General features: G+C 35.9%; 1 protein-coding gene across 4 annotated transcripts in view; it reads left to right on the top strand.

Annotated features, from left to right (window-relative positions):
• The first annotated feature begins 16,475 nt into the window (after positions 1-16,475).
• Positions 16,476-19,966, top strand: part of gria4b (glutamate receptor, ionotropic, AMPA 4b) — a 103,135-nt gene continuing 99,644 nt past the window's right edge. For 3 of the 4 annotated variants that reach the window (XM_079586845.1, XM_079586840.1, XM_079586844.1), the window contains exon 1: positions 16,527-16,870. In XM_079586845.1, the coding sequence (XP_079442971.1) occupies positions 16,783-16,870 (88 nt within the window). In that variant the 5' untranslated portion in view covers positions 16,527-16,782. Of the gene's footprint in view, positions 16,871-19,966 lie in introns of all 4 variants that reach the window. The other variant, XM_079586842.1, reaches the window with a different exon arrangement.

Below are 19,966 nucleotides of genomic sequence, written 5' to 3'. Positions count from 1 at the left end.
ACACACACACACACACACACACACACACACACACACACACACACACACACACACACACACACACAAAGTCTGCAATGTTATTCCTTACCTAGTTATTCACAGAATTGTGTCAAAGCACTAATACATACAAGTGAATGTGCATTTAATATATATATATTTTAAATTGACCAGTTGATGTTTTTTGTCTATGCTTCTGATTTTCAACAGGAATCCAGCTATAGTGATCTTTTTAGGTTTTTGAAAAAATAAAATAAAAGATTTCCATGAATATTTAGATTCAGGCACACTATTTTCCTCTTTCCTTTTATGTGAATGTGAAATACTCGATACATACGTATAGTATGAATTTTCCTATGCAAACAGGATGAGGAGAGAGAATACCTAAAGAAAATGTTATTTATGACTTACGAAGACTGTCAATCCACACAATTCACGCCATACATATTTATCTTCTGTATTGCATTTAGAATGCATTGAGAGTGAACAATTCTATTTCAATGCAAATTGAAGCTCCTCTTAAAGAAGGTTTATGGGAAATTACAAATGGACACTCTATGCTTTAGCGACACTGCGTCTAACAAATGTCTAGGGATGTTTGCATATTTTAAAGCAGTGTTATTGTCGAGTTGAAATAGGTATTTTAATACAGAAAAAAGAGGAACACAAACACAAACTGAAAAAGAGGCTCTAGTGTTATCTGAAATGGATGGCTTCTTCATTTTTTTGTCCACAATAGATCCGCAAGACTCAATTTTGTCCCCTCAGCTTTGTTCCTGACACAGACAAACATACTGTTTAAACCTCTGCAGTGTGTGACAGCTCCCATTTAGCCAAGGAGACCCAAAATGGCCAACATCAATGTATCACTCAAAAAAATTTACTTAAAGTAGGCTACTCCAGGGGTGCACATAACTTTTTCAGTGAGTTACTCAGGTGAGGACCAGGAGATGGTGTTTGGTACTCACCCCATATGTAGCGTGGCCACAGCTGTCAATCATGACGTCACATTTCCATTTTATAGCATAAAATAACTAACTAAAACCAAACTTATAAAATAAAAATAAACGAACACTTAAATTTACATCAGCGTGAAAAGAACGACCTAAAATGATAGAAATTTTTTTTATTTGAAGTGTTATTTGATTGTTCAGATATATGTATTTGTATAAATTAAATAGAATTAATCCTTATTAAAGATATTAAAGAGCAGTGAATTTTCTCTTTTTATTTTGTTGTTTGATCAATATTAAATGTACAGAAGGCATTAGGTTTATTACGCACTGTCACTTTAAGAGTGTGCAGATCCAATTGCACTGATGCACGGTACGTTCTGTAAAGACATAACCGACTGTGTTTACGTGAATACTCTCCAAAACGGACATTTAGACATAATGTTGTGTGTATTTGTCCATTCAGACGCGAAAGAGAGCTCGATTCAGTCCTTGCGCGCAGCGTCTATGTGCGGGGCTGCACGCTTCGGGTCGTGTGTGTGTGTTCGCACAGAAAAACATACCGAATAAAGCTGTCTTTCGCGTCGTCACTCTTATTCAGATCTATCCATATGTCTGCTCTTCTCTTTCTCCCAGACGTTTACATTTTTTAACGATTTGAGACATGCATGAAGCGCATGCCGAGTCGGTAGATCAGCACGTTACAATTCAAATGTGCGCATCTTCCACAAACGCAAATCAGTTCTGACTGGATCACTTCCCCAATCGTCCCTCCCTTACATTTCCGTCTAGTTTTTATTCGTCATAGTGGTCGTCATTTAAAACAAGGTTTTTATTTAGTTATCGTCTCGTTTTCATCTGTGAAAAAAATTTAATTAACACTGCCTAGGTTGCATTTTGGCGACAGTACGCAAAGGCGCGTAGTAACACAAGTGGCATTACGCATTCCTGATTTTTGTCGCGCATGCGTACCTGCGTACTAGTTATGTGCACCCCTATGCTATTTTAATGGTTTCTCATTTGGTTTTGGAGGTCTCCTACAATAGGTTTATTCAAGGTCAAAAAACCTCCATTGCATATAACTTTATTATATTATATATATTAGGGCAGGGCAAAATCTTTTTTTTTATGTGGTTGATTCGATTTCTCAAAAGCCACAAATCAATATTTTTGAATATCGATTTCGATCGCAAAAATTGAACATAATATCTGATTGACGTTAATCGTATTATAGTCTTCTCCACTTAATGTGATCCTCTTATTTGATGTGATCCCCCTCATGCATTTTCAAGCCTTGCCAATTTAAGCATTCACGCGCAAGAAAACGCAAAAGAGAACTCGTGTGCACTGTGTGAGAAGTTTTGTGTTCACACACATCCGAAGCGAACTTAGAAAGCTGCGAGTCTCAGTCAGACAGAGTGCGAATTGTAAAATTATTTCTCTTTCGCGTTTCCCTGCCCTTAAACAAACAAATTCACATAAATGTATCTCAAAATGCCTGCCTTGGCGAGTATCCTAGTAACCATAGTTGGTTATGGCTTAGCCTAAGTGAGCGTAAACAGTTGAGAAAGACAACGCAAGTGTATCATTATATTGGATCCGCGCATTAGCCTTAAAGTCCCCGTGAACCGGAAGTTGCAAACAACTTTTCTCCAGTGTTGTGACGTATTTCCAAGTGAAACGGAATATTGAACAGAGGGCAGGGTTTTACTTTAGCGCTCCTCCTCTCCATCTCTGCAGACTAACGGTTTGAGGGGAGTGGTTAAGCGTTTTCAACCCAAAAGAACGCCATTCCAGACCAGAAGTAACTTTTCAGATTTTGATTAAAGATTACCACGGCAAACTATTTTTTTCTGTGGATTAACTTGCACGGATTAATTGTTCACCACAAGACTAGTAATATGCGCTAACAAAGTAAATAGGGTCCATTTTGATTTCATGTCGACTTTAAAGTGACAGCAGCCTAATATTCTTGTGGCTGTCTGTGATTTTAATGCTTTCATTTTCTTGGAATTATATTATATATGTTATATTATATTATATGTTTTAAACAAAAAAGACTTTGTTACAAACCTTTGGCTTACATCGGTCATTGTCGTTTATAAGAGTTAAGAGAGCGCTGATATCTATCTAATTAGAGCGGTAGTTAAATTAAGCTCCACCCCTGCATGAGTTGGATTGGTAGAGACTGTGATGAAAATGTGATAAAGTTGATCATTTACAGTTTTTTACAATCGCTATGACAGTTTTTTCAATACATTTAACAAATTTCCTAAACTCTTAACACAGTTAGCACAACATCCGTCTTTGTAGGCTATACAATTAACATTTCTTGTTGCTTTGACACAAAATGCATACAGTTAACACAAATTTAAAATGCTTGAACTTCTTTTACACACAAGCTCAACCAAGACCAAAACTATGTAATTTTACTGCCAAATTTACAAATGCTTTCACACTGTATGTCAGAACAGATAACATCATGTTCTAAATATAACTTATAGGCTAAAGTCAAAGTGAACAGCTGTTCATATTGTGAATTGAAACACAAATATATTTCCTTTATTTTATTCCATTGCTACTGAGAAACAGCTTATTGAAGTTTTGCAAATATATAAATTACAGCTGATTCCCATCCAGAAGCACACTCAGGTGTTGAGGTTCTTTCAATCGCATGATCATATGTTATACAGTTTTTTACAAACGCTATGGCGGTTTTTTCAATACATTTAACAAGTTTCCTAAACTCTTAACACGGTTAGCACAACATCCGTCTTTGTAGGCTATACAATTACAGTTTTTTACAATCGCTATGACAGTTTTTTCAATACATTTAACAAGTTTCCTAAACTCTTAACACGGTTAGCACAACATCAGTCTTTGTAGGCTATACAATTAACACATTTCTTGTTGCTTTGACACAAAATGCATATAGTTAACACAAATTTAAAATGCTTGAACTTCTTTTACACACAAGCTCAACCAAGTCCAAAACTATGTAATTTTACTGCCAAATTTACAAATGCTTTCACACTGTATGTCAGAACAGATAACATCATGTTCTAAACTTATAGGCTAAAGTCAAAGTGAACAGCTGTTCATATTGTGAATTGAAACACAAATATTCCCTGTATTTTATTCCATTGCTACTGAGAAACAGCTTATTGAAGTTTTGCAAATATATAAATTACAGCTGATTCCCATCCAGAAGCACACTCAGGTGTTGAGGTTCTTTCAATCGCATGACCATATGTTATAAAAGAGGACTCTTTGGGCTGATCTTGTGTGGAAAAGGAACAATATAGAGCAACACAAAGAAAGAAAGAAAGAAAGAAAGAAAGAAAGAAAGAAAGAAAGAAAGAAAGAAAGAAAGAAAGAAAGAAAGAAAGAAAGAAAGAAAGAAAGAAAGAAAGAAAGAAAGAAAAGCCTGTACGAGGGAGAGGAAGGCGAGTACCAGGACAAGGGAGAGGAGTGGGGCAAGGACATAGACAAGGGAGAGGTATATCTTGCAGTAATGTCCTTTTGCAAATAAAGTCTTTACTGCAGCAATTCTGTCTCTGTCTCTGTCTTTTTTTTTTTTTTTTTCATAACCTGTACATAAAGCTACTCTGAGATGGTCATTATTTTTTTGTATTGAATTTCTGCAGCAAAAGAAACAAAATGCATGCATTTACTAAACCCAAAAAAACAAAAATGTAGAGAGCCTTCAAAAGAAACTACAGTGCGAAACACATCTATGATCAATACAATATACTGTCTTTTGTATAAGGGCAGACCTGACACATAAAATAATGCAGTTTCTGTAATTTCAGCTGATGTTACTGTTTTTTCTGTCATTGTGTTATGATTGACTAAATGTTCCTGTTGGAAGAGAACATGTGTTAGTGTTTTGAATAATTATTTGATTTTGAAACATGTTTGCAGTGTTTTGTTAGACATAGTGTATTGTGTTAGTGTATTATTGTATTTTGAAAAATAGTTTTGGAGTTTAGTTTACAATGTGTGATTTTGAGCATGAAATTAACCGTTTTGCCAATTGTGTGTTTTAGGTGTGTTGGTGCGTTAAGAGTTTAGGAAACTTGTTAAATGTATTGAAAAAACTGTCATAGCGATCGTAAAAAACTGTATTGTATTTTGAAAATTAGTTTTGGAGTTTAGTTTACAATGTGTGATTTTGAGCATGAAATTAACCGTTTTGCCAATTGTGTGTTTTAGGTGTGTTGGTGTGTTAAGAGTTTAGGAAAATTGTTAAATGTATTGAAAAAACTGTCATAGCGATTGTAAAAAACTGTAACACATTTCTTGTTGCTTTGACACAAAATGCATACAGTTAACACAAATTTAAAATGCTTGAACTTCTTTTACACACAAGCTCAACCAATACCAAAACAATGTAATTTTACAGCCAAATTTACAAATGCTTTCACACTGTATGTCAGAACAGATAACATCATTGTCTAAACATAACTTATATAGGCTAAAGTCAAAGTGAACAGCTGTTCCTATTGTGAATTGAAACAAAAATATATTCCCTGTATTTTATTCCATTGCTACTGAGAAACAGCTTATTGAAGTTATGCAAATATATAAATTACACACTCAGGTGTTGAGTTTCTTTCAATCGCATGACCATATGTTATAAAAGAGGACTCTTTGGGCTGATCTTGTGTGGAAAAGGAACAATATAGAGCAACACAAAGAGAGAAAGAAAGAAAGAAAGAAAGAAAGAAAGAAAGAAAGAGAGAAAGAAAGAGAAGAAAGAAAGAAAGAAAGAAAGAAAGAAAGAGAGAAAGAAAGAAAGAAAGAAAGAGAGAAAGAAAGAAAGAAAGAAAGAAAGAAAGAAAGAGAGAAAGAAAGGAAAGAAAGAAAGAAAGAAAGAAAGAAAGAAAGAAAGAAAGAAGAAAGAAAGAAAGAAAGAAAGAAAGAAAGAAAGAAGAAAGAACAATGGAGAGGTATATCTTGCAGTAATGTCCGTTTGCAAATAAAGGTTTTACTGCAGGAATTCTGTCTCTGTCTTTTTTTTTCATAAACTGTACATAAAGCTACTCTGAGATGGTCATTAGTTTTTTGAAACAAAATGCATGCATTTACTGAACCCAACAAAACAAAAATGTAGAGAGGCTTCAAAAGAAAATACAGTGCAAAACACAAACTATGATCAATACAATATACTGTCTATTGTATAAGGGCAGACCTGACACATAAACTAATGCAGTTTCTGTAATTTCAGCTGATGTTAGTGTTATTTTTGTCATTGTGTTATGATTGACTAAATGTTCCTGTTGGAAGAGAACATGTGTTAGTGTTTTGCATAATTAGTTGATTTTGAAACATGTTTGCAGTGTTTTGTTAGACATAGTGTATTGTGTTAGTGAATTATTGTATTTTGAAAATTAGTTTTGGAGTTTAGTTTACAATGTGTGATTTTGAGCATGAAATTAACCGTTTTGCCAATTGTGTGTTTTAGGTGTGTTGGTGTGTTTAGAGTTTAGGAAAATTGTTAAATGTTTTGAAAAAACTGTCATAACGATTGTAAAAAACTGTAATGTAAAAGAGGACTCTTTGGGCTGATCTTGTGTGGAAGAGGAACAATTTCAACACAAAGAAAGAAAGAAAGAAAGAAAGAAAGAAAGAAAGAAAGAAAGAAAGAAAGAAAGAAAGAAAGAAAGAAAGAAAGAAAGAAAGAAAGAAAGAAAGAAAGAAAGAAAGAAAGAAAGAAAGAAAGAAAGAAAGAAAGAAAGAAAGAAAGAAAGAAAAAAATGCCTACACGAGGGAGAGGAAGACGAGTACCAGGACAAGGGAGAGGTATATCTTGCTGTAATGTTCTTTTGCAAATAAAGTCTTTACAGACAATTCTGTCTCTGTCTTTTTTTTTCATAAACTGTACATAAAGCTACTCTGAGATGGTCATTATTTTTTTGTATTGAATTTCTGCAGATAAAGAAAAGAAATCCATGCATTTACAAAACTCAACAACAGAAAAATGTAGAGAAAATTTTATATTCAATACAATATACTGTCTTTTGTATAAGGGCAGACCTGACACATAAAATAATGCAGTTTCTGTAATTTCAGCTGATGTTAGTGTTTTTTTTTGTCATTGTGTTATGATTGACTACATGTTCCTGTTGGAAGAGAACATGTGTTAGTGTTTTGAACAATTATTTGATTTTGAAACATGTTTGCAGTGTTTTGTTAGACATAGTGTATTGTGTTAGTGTATTATTGTATTTTGAAAATTAGTTTTGGAGTTTAGTTTAACCGTTTTGCCAATTGTGTGTTTTAGGTGTGTTGGTGTGTTAAGAGTTTAGGAAAATTGTTAAATGTATTGAAAAAACTGTCATAGCGATCGTAAAAAAACTGTAAGAGGAAAGCTGGCTAAACGTAGTTAATCATCCCATTTCTGTGATTTTTGACATAAGCTCCATCTCCTTAGCCGAGCCTAACCACACTGGTCCAAATTGATATATTGAGTTTCTTTAGTAACCGAGTAACAATTGAAATAGATGTTACAAAAGCATTGAAAGATCAATTCAAGCCCTGCATTGGTGTAGTCAAGCACTCTTCCTTCAGTGAGAAGAAGAAAAGTAATTAGCTTTCGTTTGAATCTGCCCATGATTATTCAGTCAAGAAGGAGTGGATTAACTGAGGGAAAGGGATATATGCGTTTGTGTGTTTGCGCGTTTAGCTGTGCAGATGGTCTGAATATTAATGCAGTAGTGGTGGTGGTGGGGAGCATAAACCCGTCCTTTATTGACCTATTTGGATCTCATACTTCCCATCTTTGGCCTAAGAAAGAGACAAGAGAAAGAAGAACGAGTGCAGGGCTGAATTCCCTCTGAGCAGGACCACCCCCTGTGCAGGGAGCATGCCGAGGATAATGTCGAATAAAATTTTCGTTTTGTTTGGTAGGATAAAGGGCTTGTTTCTGCATCTCCTCTGAGTCATTTCTTACTGTATTTCATCTTAAATCAAATTACCTCATCTAGTCCCAATTGTTAGGTCATAAATTAGCAATTTTCTAAATTAGTTTTAACAGTCATCAGATGGCATTGTAATAAGTGCTGAGTGTGAATTATGCCTATAAATATCGACTATTTTAGGATGAGTGCCTTATATGTTCTTTTTCATAATTTTTTGTAGCATTTTGTAATACCATTGCAGATCTGGAAGACATGCAGAGCTAAAACGCTGTGCTCGCCGCCTTCGCAGGGATTTGATTGAATCAGCAAAATTCCTTTGAATTTGAAATGAACACGACAAATCCGCCTCAATTTTACTGCATTTCTCCCTGTGTGCATCCACAATGTATTTCCATATGACTGTAGTTCATGTTTTGAACATGAAAGGAAAGAAAAATGTCTTTGCAAGCACATTTCAGTGTAGAATATTAATAGAGTGAGTGAATAGCAATGAGTGATTAAAAAAGAGAAAGCATATTAGAGGGTGTTGAGGTCAGAAAGACAAGGAGCGAAAGAGAATGTAAGAAGAAGACACTAATGATAACAATATGAGAACTTTAATGGATGCGGACCAACTAAGCAGCCAGTCAAACCACTCGCACAGTGGATAATGTCTGGATAATGAATGGTCTTCTATCGCCCTAAAGGGGTTTATTTTGCGGTAATGACTGTCTGTGTGTACATTATTAATCATATTTTGGTTAGTTGAATTATGTTGAAATTATTTTATTGTCTTACCTTTATATCTTAAATCCACACTATAACGCATAAAGGTCAAAATACTGCAACATTTTTAAAGTAATATGAATACCAAAGTCCTCTGAGGTCATTTTCTATAGATACAATAGTTGAGATGCAGTTGAAACGAGCAAGTCCGTGGTGTGTTATAGAGATATGAAATAGTGTTCAAACAAAGTATACTTTGGTTTTTGAGCGGACTAGCGTATGTACATTTTGTGAGAGTTTGCGAGTGCTGTACGCACATAGCCCTATTTTTCTTCAAGTCAGTATGACAGAAAACAGTCAGTATCAACACACTGTCGTGGATCATAACTATTTTACATTTTGGGATACATAATGGCTAATTCTTATGAATTCGCACAATCTCATTTATACATTTTCATACAATCTGCTACTCCCTACTGACAGTTAGGTTTAGGGGTCTTTCACAAAAGATGAATCACTGGCCATCTAGGATATCGGCATGGACTATGTAAAGGTTAGAATCAGTGTTGGGCAAAACGTAGGCTAATACCAGTAATGCAAGTTCCGTAATCAGATTTTTTTTTTTCAAGGAACAAGTAAAGTAATGCATTACTTTTAAATTTACAACAAAATATCTGAGTTACTTTTTCAAATAAGTAGCGCAAGTTACTTTGTGTTCTCTTTTATTGACTGACAGCTTTCCTCATGTTGAGAGAAATCGGGAGAGAGGTGCAGAGGAGTTGTGTGCACGGAGTAAACATGATGGTTACTGAAGTTCTAGACTAACTGTGAGCATGCATTTACTCATCTTACTTGCACAAAAACATTTCGAATTCCTCAAAAATGAATACAAACAGTGCAACGCAAACTCAGATTATTATGAAAACCTGCAATAATTAAATGTTAATTTTTATGTAAAAATACAAATGTATTTTATGTATTTAATCTCACTTTATAAACCAATGTCTTTGCTGCTCACGTTCGATGATCCAATTCAACCAAACCAATGAGCAAAAATGACTTCACATGACCAAACATTACATTGTGCAAATTAGCATATCTAGATCCAGAATGGCAGCACAGCAGAAAGGTTTGAGCTGCGCCCTCTACTGGAGGGTTAATTAAAAAAAACAAGCCCAGTCCAGGTGACAAAATGTAACGTATTACTTTCCATAAAAAGTAACTAAGTAACGCAATTAGTTTTCCCTGCACTGGTTGGGGTCGAGATTTTTTTTTCAGTTGTTTTGCAACACACCGTGTTAATACCAGTTCGTGAGCTTAGAATTATAAGGTTCTATCTCCACTTTTGGTCGAAAGTTTTTGGTTTGAGTTTTTTTACATAATCTGATCCATTAGGTGTTTATTAAAGAGATAGTTCAAAAATAACACCACACAGGCATTAAAGGGATAGTTCACTTTGAAATTAATTTTTGATATGTTTTAGCTTACCTCAAGGGCATCCAAGATGTAGGTGTCTTTGTTTCCACAGTATTTTCAATGTTGATATTTTTAGGTCAAACCGTTGTTGTCTGACAGTCATATCATGCAGGTCTATGGGGTCCACCTCAAAGAGCATGCACAGAGAAGTCCAAATCAAACATGATTTAATGACTCGTAAATGTAAGTACACATTGATGGCCTAAGACACGAAACGAGCGGTTTGTGTGAGAAAACGAACAGTATTTATATCGTTTTTACCTGTTGTAATCACAGTCACGTCCAAGTAGCCTACTCTGATGGCGCGGGCGCTTCCTTCTGTGTGACGTGTACGCAGACTGGTGCATAAATATATATACACTAGATGTCGCATTAAAGACATTCGTTCCAATGAACTGCCGTAGCCAAGGCGACATCTAGTGTATACGTCTATGCACCAGTCTGCGCACACGTCACACACCAGGATGCGCTCGCGCCCTCAGATCACTTTGAAAGTGGCTGTGTTACAAGAGGTAAAAACGATATAAATACTGTTCGTTTTCTCACACAAACCGCTCGTTTCGTGTCTTAGGCCATCAATGTGTACTTAGCCTACATTTACGAGTCATTAAATCATGTTTAATTTGGACTTCTCTGTGCATGCTCTTTGAGGTGGACCCCATAGACCTGCATTATATGACTGACAGACAACAACGGTTTGACCTAAAAATATCAAAATTGAAAATACTGTGGAAACAAAGACACCTACATCTTCGATGCCCTTGAGGTAAGCTAAAACATATCAAAAATTAATTTCAAAGTGAACTATCCCTTTAATGCCTGTGTGGTGTTATTTTTTTTTAAAAAAAAATGTTTTGTTAGTTGTTATTAATAAAATAAAAATGTTCCATCTCAGTTTTGCCAGATGAAATGTAACAACTTTGATGCTCAATATCTCATACATTTTCAGACCGATGGATGACGCGATTGAGCAATGAGAATCAAGCATTTTAGATTGCTGTGTAATCAATAGTGCTATTTTTTAATGAAATGGGTCGAAAAATAGCCTTAATTAAATCAATAAAAGTCATCATGAACAATCTGTCCATTTTCCACCAGTTTCCTTTTGTTTCTTGAAATTTTCATTGCGCTTTATCCATTTTTTGCCCAGTCTCTCGCTGGTTAACACGGCCACAGTATTCAAAATAAGTTGTAACAGAAAACATACAAGGTTCAGATAGAAGAGAAGGTTGAGGCGAACAGAAACCCCCACTGAACTGTCTACTAACCTGGCAGCAGAGCGGGCGAGCCAGCTGTCCACTGATAAGAAAAACTCTTAAAAACATAAAAGCGAAGTAGTGCCAGCAGATATCACGATTGTTCTCATCTTCATCCACCCTGCGTTGTGTCTGGCAGTCTTGGGAGATATGACAACAGATATACATGTTTGGAGGAACTGATTCGAGAATCACATCATGTGAAACACCGTCCTGCATGCTTGCTGATTATGTTGTCTCACCCTTTGAAGGTCATTTTGGAATTGTACAGCACTGCAGTGGACCAATGGGGATGCTTTTTAGTCCTGCAAGAAGTGCTGATTTGTTATCGGAGAGATAGAAAGGAAATAAGAGAAAAAGTGACAAGGAGGGAGAGAGAAAGAGGCTTGCCTTTTGCTGCGCCCGTGACTTGCAGAGGTTAATGCGTCTCTGCTGCGTTCTGACACACGGCTGCCTCATTCTCTCTTGCGCATTATCTCCTGTCTTCAGAGGCGACAAAGCTAGTAAGCTTCTCTGACAGGCAGCAAAGGTAAGGCCTTATTTCCTTTCATTGTAAAAACAAGGCCACAGATTCGTCTGGAAATGGAAATCTGTGAATGAGGAACTCGGGAGCTGACGGACAACAGTGGCTTCCTGTAGTTAGTGCGAGAGAGAGAGTGCAAGAGTCTAAAAGACACACACTAAGACTTCAATTAAAATGTTACGCTCCACAGAAGAACACTGCCTGTATAGCAGGTGTTAGCCTGTGGGTGCGAGACTGAAGCAATCAATCAGTCAGTCAATAAATCGTTAAGTGTGCCAAGCAAGTGCTACGTTAACTCTCCTCATACACTCACTCAGAGATCCAGAGATGAGAAGGGGTTAGACATCACAATGAAGATGAACGAGATGTTTCATACTGACAAAAAATGTTTAGCTTTGATGTTTCTGCTGAGAATAAATTAATTTTGGCATGAATGCCGAAATCATTTGAGCTGCAAAAAAGATATAAGCTTCTTCAATGATTTCCTTTTATAATGTTCATACCTGAAACTTTTTATTTTACTTTATATAATAAATACATAAATAAATAGTTAATTATATACACTATGTATTCATTATATTAAATATTGTGTGATATTTAAAAAAATATTAGCCTACAAATGTTTTTGCATTTATGAAATAATAAATAAAATTAATAAAATAAATTAATAAAATAAAAAATATTGATTGTTTATTGATTAATATTATTTATACATTTATTTGTTATTTCATTTTAAGAAATAATAATAACACTATTAATTTCTCAATATAGTTTTATGCACTGTAAAAAAAAATCTATCTAATTCAACTAAATATTTAAGTTCAGCTGCTTCCTTACATTTTTATAATAAAATTGGCTACTCATTTTGAACTATTTTTTTTATTGTCTAATTAATCTTGTCTAATTTTGTATAACTTACAATATGTTGAAATTGGTAAAATTATTTTGATGAGGTAACAGTAACAGAAAGAAATGATCAAACATATGTTGTTATATGATCATACCATTTTTTACAGTGTACAAGAGACAAATAGGTGTAAGGTTCATGAGGTAACGGCCGCTTGTGTCTCTGATAAGATGAGCAGATTGCCCTAATGTTCTCAACTCGTTTTCAGAGATAGTGTATTAAATTAGTGTTCTCAATGTATGAATTGCGTAGCTGTTCAATAAGGCCTTTAATTGTCCTTTGCACCTCCCATCCCACCTAATTATACATTGTATTCTTTACCTTTGCCTGCACATTATTCCTTTCTTTGTTTATTTGACTGATTACTGCTCCTCCTTTCATATACATCACTTGTATTTCCCACCATGCAGGTGCTGATCCCTGAGTGGGGTGGGAAAATGGTAAATGCCATCTTAAAATACCCCACCCCCCAATCCCTCCCCTTTCCTCGTCTGACTCAGCTCGTCCCTTGGAGTAACCAGCGAAAACGAGCGAGAAAATGGAAGAGTGGCGACACTGGTACAATAACACATTCCCAGGGAAAATGTCATGTGTTTGAAATACTGCTTGGCCAGCCTGGCTCTCTAAACAGAAGGGATACGTGGAGTTATTGTTTATGGAAAGGGGAGAAAGAGCAGATGTGAACACACCCACATGCATATACACACATTTTTATAGACATGGGAATCAGGTGCTGGTTCACTGAGAGATTGGCTTGTGGTATATGATGCAGCAAAAAAAAAACTGATGGCTGAAAATGTTTCTCATTGGCAGTTGAGGCAAAAAGTTCATTTTTGACCCTGCGTGTGAGAATCAGTATGGCCTACAGTGGATCAATGCATGAAATGAGAGCGTTTGCCCTTTTCCCTATATTAATCTGCCCTATGTCCGAGAGAAGACCCCTGAGCACCGATTGCTGATCAAAAGCCCCTCACTCCCCCACAGGCCCCCGAGGGGCCGCACCATAGACCTACCGCAGCATTTCTCATTCAAGCCATCTGCACTGAGAAACCCCGCTTGAGGCCCACAGCAATCATTGATTTACTTTAGTGACGGTAATTCCAAAGAATCTGTTGACGGATATTCATTTACATCAGCTTACTAACATTGCGTTTTTTATTTTTTTTGCACCTATCAGTTGCAGGTTGGTACAAATCCATTTGTGTTATCCATATCGAGTCCATAAGGCTTGTGCCTTCTGTTGTGCGGTAACTATTTCTGCATCAATACTTTCTGCAGCAAAAGGTTTTATTTGAGATCGAGCAGGCAGACTTTTCCATTCTCCCTTCAGCGCCAGAAGTCCTTGTTTCAGACTAAAGCACACTTGACATTGCACATATGCCCATAACAAGCTCCCAACCGATCATGCATTCGCAATAGGGTGCCGTCAATAGAATTACCCCTGAATTTTTAAAGACATTCCTCAAAAATGCAAGGAAATTCAATTAATCATTGATCCATCCTTCTCAGTGCAAACTGACTGATCTCGTTTCAGTTCTGGGTTTGTCCGCAGGCTAAATATTATGAATATGAGGATGTTTAAGATAGGAAGACTCATTGCGCTCAGTGTCACTTGATCTCTCTTGGCTTTTCACTCTAAATGCCTTGATTTTCAGACAAAGATGTAAGTCCTTAAAAACAGTGATTCACAATACATCAATTGTTTGGATTCTTTGTTCCTGTGTCGCAGCACAGCTTTCGTGCGAGAGTCAGTGTCAAGATCAAACGGAATCGTAACGCTGAGCCATTACAGAGCCCAAAAGATAATGCACCGTATCAATACGAATAGCTCCAAAATGGAACAGACTCCTCAGTCCGAGGAAGCCAATGGGATGCCAGTTAGTCAACAAAACTGAGGAATATAATATGAACCTTCAGCAGTCTCTGTGATGTTGCATTGACCCAATCTCACGACCCAGTCGAGCCAATTTAATTTTGTACTTCAACCAAGCAGGCGATGCAATTGACTTCCTGAGAGTTGCTGAGATACCAGCATCTGGGTATATGAAAAAAGCAGAGAGACTAATGATTTTGGACACCTCATTTACCACCAGTCTGATAAAGAAAAAATGTTGTGTCCATGATCTTTAACTGCGAACAAATATAATTTAATCTATCATGGTAAAAAATATTATATATAATAATAAATATATTTTTCCCTGTTTAGGAAAATGTGTGTCTGTTAATGAGATGCACTGTTTTGCTGTGCTCCAGTTAAGTCAATTTTAACAGAGTCGGTCCATCTAATTAAATGTTGTGAAATGTTATTTGGAGCATATGCATACAATATGAAACCTCAGCTTTTTAAAGCATAAAAGCATGTCAAAAATGTAAACACGTAAGCTTCTTTATAGAGATAACAGAGGTTGAAGTTGAAGTATTTTTTGCACATGCTCTGTTGAATTTCAGCGGGGCTGCATAGATTCAGGACCTTGGACAGAGACACTGCAGTTGACGCCACTCATGTCTGTTCACGCACAGTGAATGCCATGGTTGGTTAAAGCTGCGTAATTGATTCAGCCATTCAAATCTGATAGAGGACAAACAACAAAGTGACATTTAAAAGTCCCTTTTGCAAGTATTTACTTATTTAAAGCCATAATATACAATATTTGAGAGAGTACAATCAGAGGGTCATTGGGTCAACAACATTGTTAAAAAAAAGAGTTTTCTCCAGCGTATTGGCTTCTCTAAAGCATCAGTAAATACATAGTTTTCAAAAGAACTCTAGAACTTAACAAGTTGTGACATTTTTGTTTTAATTGTAATCTTTATTTTTAAGTGTCGCTTGTTAACAGCAGTACAATCAATACATTTGCACAAAACCAAATGTCACTAACCCACTGATCATTTTTCACAGACAGCGTTCCTTAAACTTAAAGGCTATACTGAAGCCGTAGAGTGATATAGAAAAGGAGCAAATTGAGATTGTGATGAACAGTATGATTAATGGGGCTGAACAGAATGGGAGTTAAAGACCAGAAAATGAAAACTCAGCGGCCATTCATTAAATGTCAACAAAATGTGTTAAATCTCTTTAGTCTCTTTCAAAGACTCATGTCTGCCATTTGCTTTATTCCCCTTTAAAATTTTGTTTCAGTGCACATTTAGGATTTGTGTCTCAAACGTTGATATATTGTCTACTAGTATATACATTGGAAAGTGTCACAACCCTCCTTTATGGTCAGCCATGACTTTTCTAGCTTTTTTAACATGTAAATGAAAAGCTTGTGTGGATGTTGGAATATCAAAACTAAAAAGAACCTTCTAATTTAGATGATTTAATACATCCATCAACATGATCACAAATAAATGTGAAATTATAGGCTATAGGCTACTATCTTACCACAGAATAGTTTTTTTGTTCCATAAATCCTGTTTTGCTAAATCTATCAATTACCTCATGAGGTTGTATGATAGTGTTTTCCCCTTATTTGTTTAACTGATGGTATTTTTCTCCTGTTAATATTATTAGCCAATGCTATAGACACGTGTTTGCAAATTTCAAGGCAAAATAACGCACTCAAAACATTCTGGACTGCACATATGACAGCAAAAACACCACGTATCATTCACCTGTGTGCACCACACTAGTCGGTGTTCTAATTAGTCCAACTTAGCTTTTGTTTCAATGGGATAGTCCAATCGAAAGGGTGGTCGCGTTATAAATAAGCTTTCACTCGGCTGAGGAGAAGTATGCTGTCTCGGAATACGGCATTGAAAGAGGAAGAACACACGAACCCCGGCGAGAAAGAGTGTGTGTGATGGTGTAGAGAAGGCGCATGTGTGATGAGTGTGTATGTGTATGCAGGCACTGCCCACCGCTGTCGCGCTCCCCCCATCTTGCATGTGGACCGTCTACCGCCGGACGGAGTCGCACCAGGGTTCGTGCCACTGCAGGGGAAAAACCCGGCAAGAATGGATTTCTAACAACGTTTCTCCTTTCTGTCCTTTACCCAACTGACGTCATCCTCAATGTCTCTCACAAATTTGAACTAACAAAATGAGGATTTCTTGTAATCAGCTCTTACTGCTATTCTCTTGCGTTTGGGGACTCACTATGGGTGCTTTTCCGAGCAGCGTTCAAATCGGTAAGTACGGCGATGCTTGTCAAAGACACGAGCTTCACGTTAAACAGTGTCAAATGAATGACAAAAATAAGACCGTCTGCAGTGTGGGTCAACTGCGAATGTCAGTGCGCAAATAATGCGGTGGGAAGTAGATTTGTAGTATGACCGCAACGGATAATTTGAGAGGCAAATAGTTGTTTTGTATACTTTTTGATTGTTTGTTTTTAGCTGTCAAACAGATCAGTGTGCCACGTTTTGGTTATGGCACCACTGCAGTGCTCTCCGTGGCTCTAACGGGATGTTGTTCTGAAGATGAATCATTCTGAGCAAGGGCACAACAAACGCAATGAAAGTTTATTTATTTATTAATGAATGCTTTGTGAAATCAAAATAGTAGGGATAAATGATCACAAAGCGACTTAAATATTAATTCACCACCTCGTGAATAGAAAGTGGCTTAATTTATTCCAATACTGCATCAAGCCCTGTGTCATAAGCTCGGAGACTCCTTGCCTGTGAGATACATGATCTCTCTTAGCCTATTATTTTACCGAAATTATGTAAAGTGTACCGTTGTCTAAGGAATGTAATAGCACTGTAAAAATTCCATAAAATTTACAGTAAAAAAAAAAAAAAAAAAGCAACAACTAGCAGCTGTGATTTTGTGAAATTCAATATGGTGACGTTTCAGGCATTAAGGGAGGAGTTTTGTTGCCTTTTACATTTTGTATAGGCTTTATTATTAAGTTATTATTGAAACTATTTAATTAATATTGAGTAGCTTGGGAAGCAAATATACAGTTAGCTGTCTACATATATTTCTTTTTGCCTACAAAAATAGTTCCAAAAGTAGCCAAAGTGTCAAGTCTTGCGTGTCACCAAGCAATGCACTAAAATCCAGAATGGAGCTGCCTATAGTGGAATGGAGCAAAATATATTTCATTGCTCAAAGCATTCTGTAATCACTATCTAGCTCCACTCTGGGTTTTACATTTCACGCTTCCCGCCCACTTGTGAGAGAAACCCACAATGTTGAATACCAAAAATATTTTTATTTTATTTATTATATGACCAGAAACAATAAAAGTCTACAGAAAGTCAAATAAATAGTTGGACTTTCCATCCTGAAACATGTAGAAACCGTGCAGTGTTATCAAAACAAACAAACAAATACTGTATATATATAGCTATATATAGACACACACTATTATCAGGGTAACACATTTTCAATTTGGCGTTTTAGAATGCCCCCATATAAGCTACATTTCATTTTTTGTATTTCACATCCTGCCCAATGTTCTCCTTCAAATAATATGTAGCCTATAAATGTTGGCTATGTTGCAATTTAGAAAAATCTTAAAAATATAAACAATACACCATAAAACAACTACTGCTTATTCAATGTTTAAAAGCAGGTAGAATGTTTTGCAGGAACTCACACAGTCCCCTCACACAGTTTATCCCCAGGAAAACGGTTAGATCGTTACAAGGTTCAGAGGAGGGACTGTGTGGGGTAAGATGAGCCAGTGGGTTGAGCCTGTATCTTGGCAACTGTACACTTTTATTGTCATGTGACCATATATTTTGGAACCACCCATTATTTCTGCCAGACTTTGAAAAAGAGAAGCACATGGGAGAAGTGGAAAGCACCCATTTACTTTAAAACCTGTTTTTGGCTTGTCAAAGTAAAATGTGAGCATAGCAGATGTAATGGCTGTTACATCAAAGCAAATTTGTCCAGGTCTAAAAATATTTATGATGCATGTTGGTGATTTAGCAACGTATAAAACCATGCAAATGATTTAGCTAAATATTAGCCTGAATTTGTTAGCAAGGTTGATTTCTAATCAAGTAAGTTGAGCCAGCATTTGAACTTACCTTGTATATATGTGTGTGTGTGTGACCCTGGACCACAAAACCAGTCACATGGGTAATTTTTTTTTGCAATTGAGATTTAGCATCTGAAAGCTGAATGAATAAGCTTTCCATTGATGTATAATTTGTTAGGATATGACAATATTTAACTGAGATGCAACTATTTGAAAATCTGGAATCTGAGGGTGCAAAAAATCTAAACACTGAGAAAATTGCCTTTAAAGTTATCCATTTATGTTCGCGATTGTGCTGCATTCACTCACAAAAAAAAAAAAAAATGTTTTATATATTTACGGTAGGAAATGTACAAAATAATATCTTCATGGAACATGATCTTTACTTAATATCCTAATGACTTTTGGCATAAAAGAAAACCCATATTTTGACCCATACAATGTATTGTTGGCTATTGCCACAAATATACCCGTGCGACTCGAGACTGGGTTTGTGATATAGTGTCACATATATAAATATATATATAGGCTATATATATATATATATTGTCTATATATTTAGTTTATTTTATAGGGACAGTGTAAAGTAGGCCTACACCAAATCATTTTCTGATGAGAATTATGCTTTTCACTATAACCATATATATCTTTCCACCTGTAGTCCCTAATGGCCTAACATGTTCGAAGCATGCCAAAAAGCTACAAGAATCTTTTGACTGTTTCAGTGACATTAATTCTAATTATTTATTTATTTTTACTCAACAAACTCTCTGTTCAGTCTGTTTTTTGGGAAGGTTACAACTTTGGTGATCAATATATTGTTTCAGAAATGTATTCAAAGATATTGAAATTTCAACTTAATTTGGTTGGTTTTATGTTGTTTAAGTAAGCATTAAGAAAAGAAATATGATCATTTGTAAAAGGAAATTTGATTATTAAATTCGTTTTTAAAAGAGGTACATTCTTTACATTTTCACATGGGTTTGAATCAGATTAATTTACTGTAGATGGTCAGTACACCCAGAAGGACTCGGATCAACTTACCCCTAACCTGGGGCAAATTTTTTTTAAGAAGACATATTTTTTTATATCCTTTGTCATAGATGCATTCTGGTCATTTAAAATTATAGGAAACATCCTGAAATTACTTTAGATACTTTCAATGTACTTCTGCCTCATTTTCCCTAATTTTGAGGACCACATAAGTAAAAATGGCTCATCTTACCCATGCCACTCTCCCCTAAATATAATTAAGGGACTTTTTCAGATCTCATTAAATATTGCATGT

The sequence above is a fragment of the Phoxinus phoxinus genome, assembly GCF_949152265.1.
Source record: "Phoxinus phoxinus genome assembly, chromosome: 17".
Classification (NCBI taxonomy): Eukaryota; Metazoa; Chordata; class Actinopteri; order Cypriniformes; family Leuciscidae; genus Phoxinus; species Phoxinus phoxinus.
The sequence above is the reverse complement of the archived record's forward strand: the minus strand, read 5'-3'. Positions and strand labels throughout refer to the sequence as shown.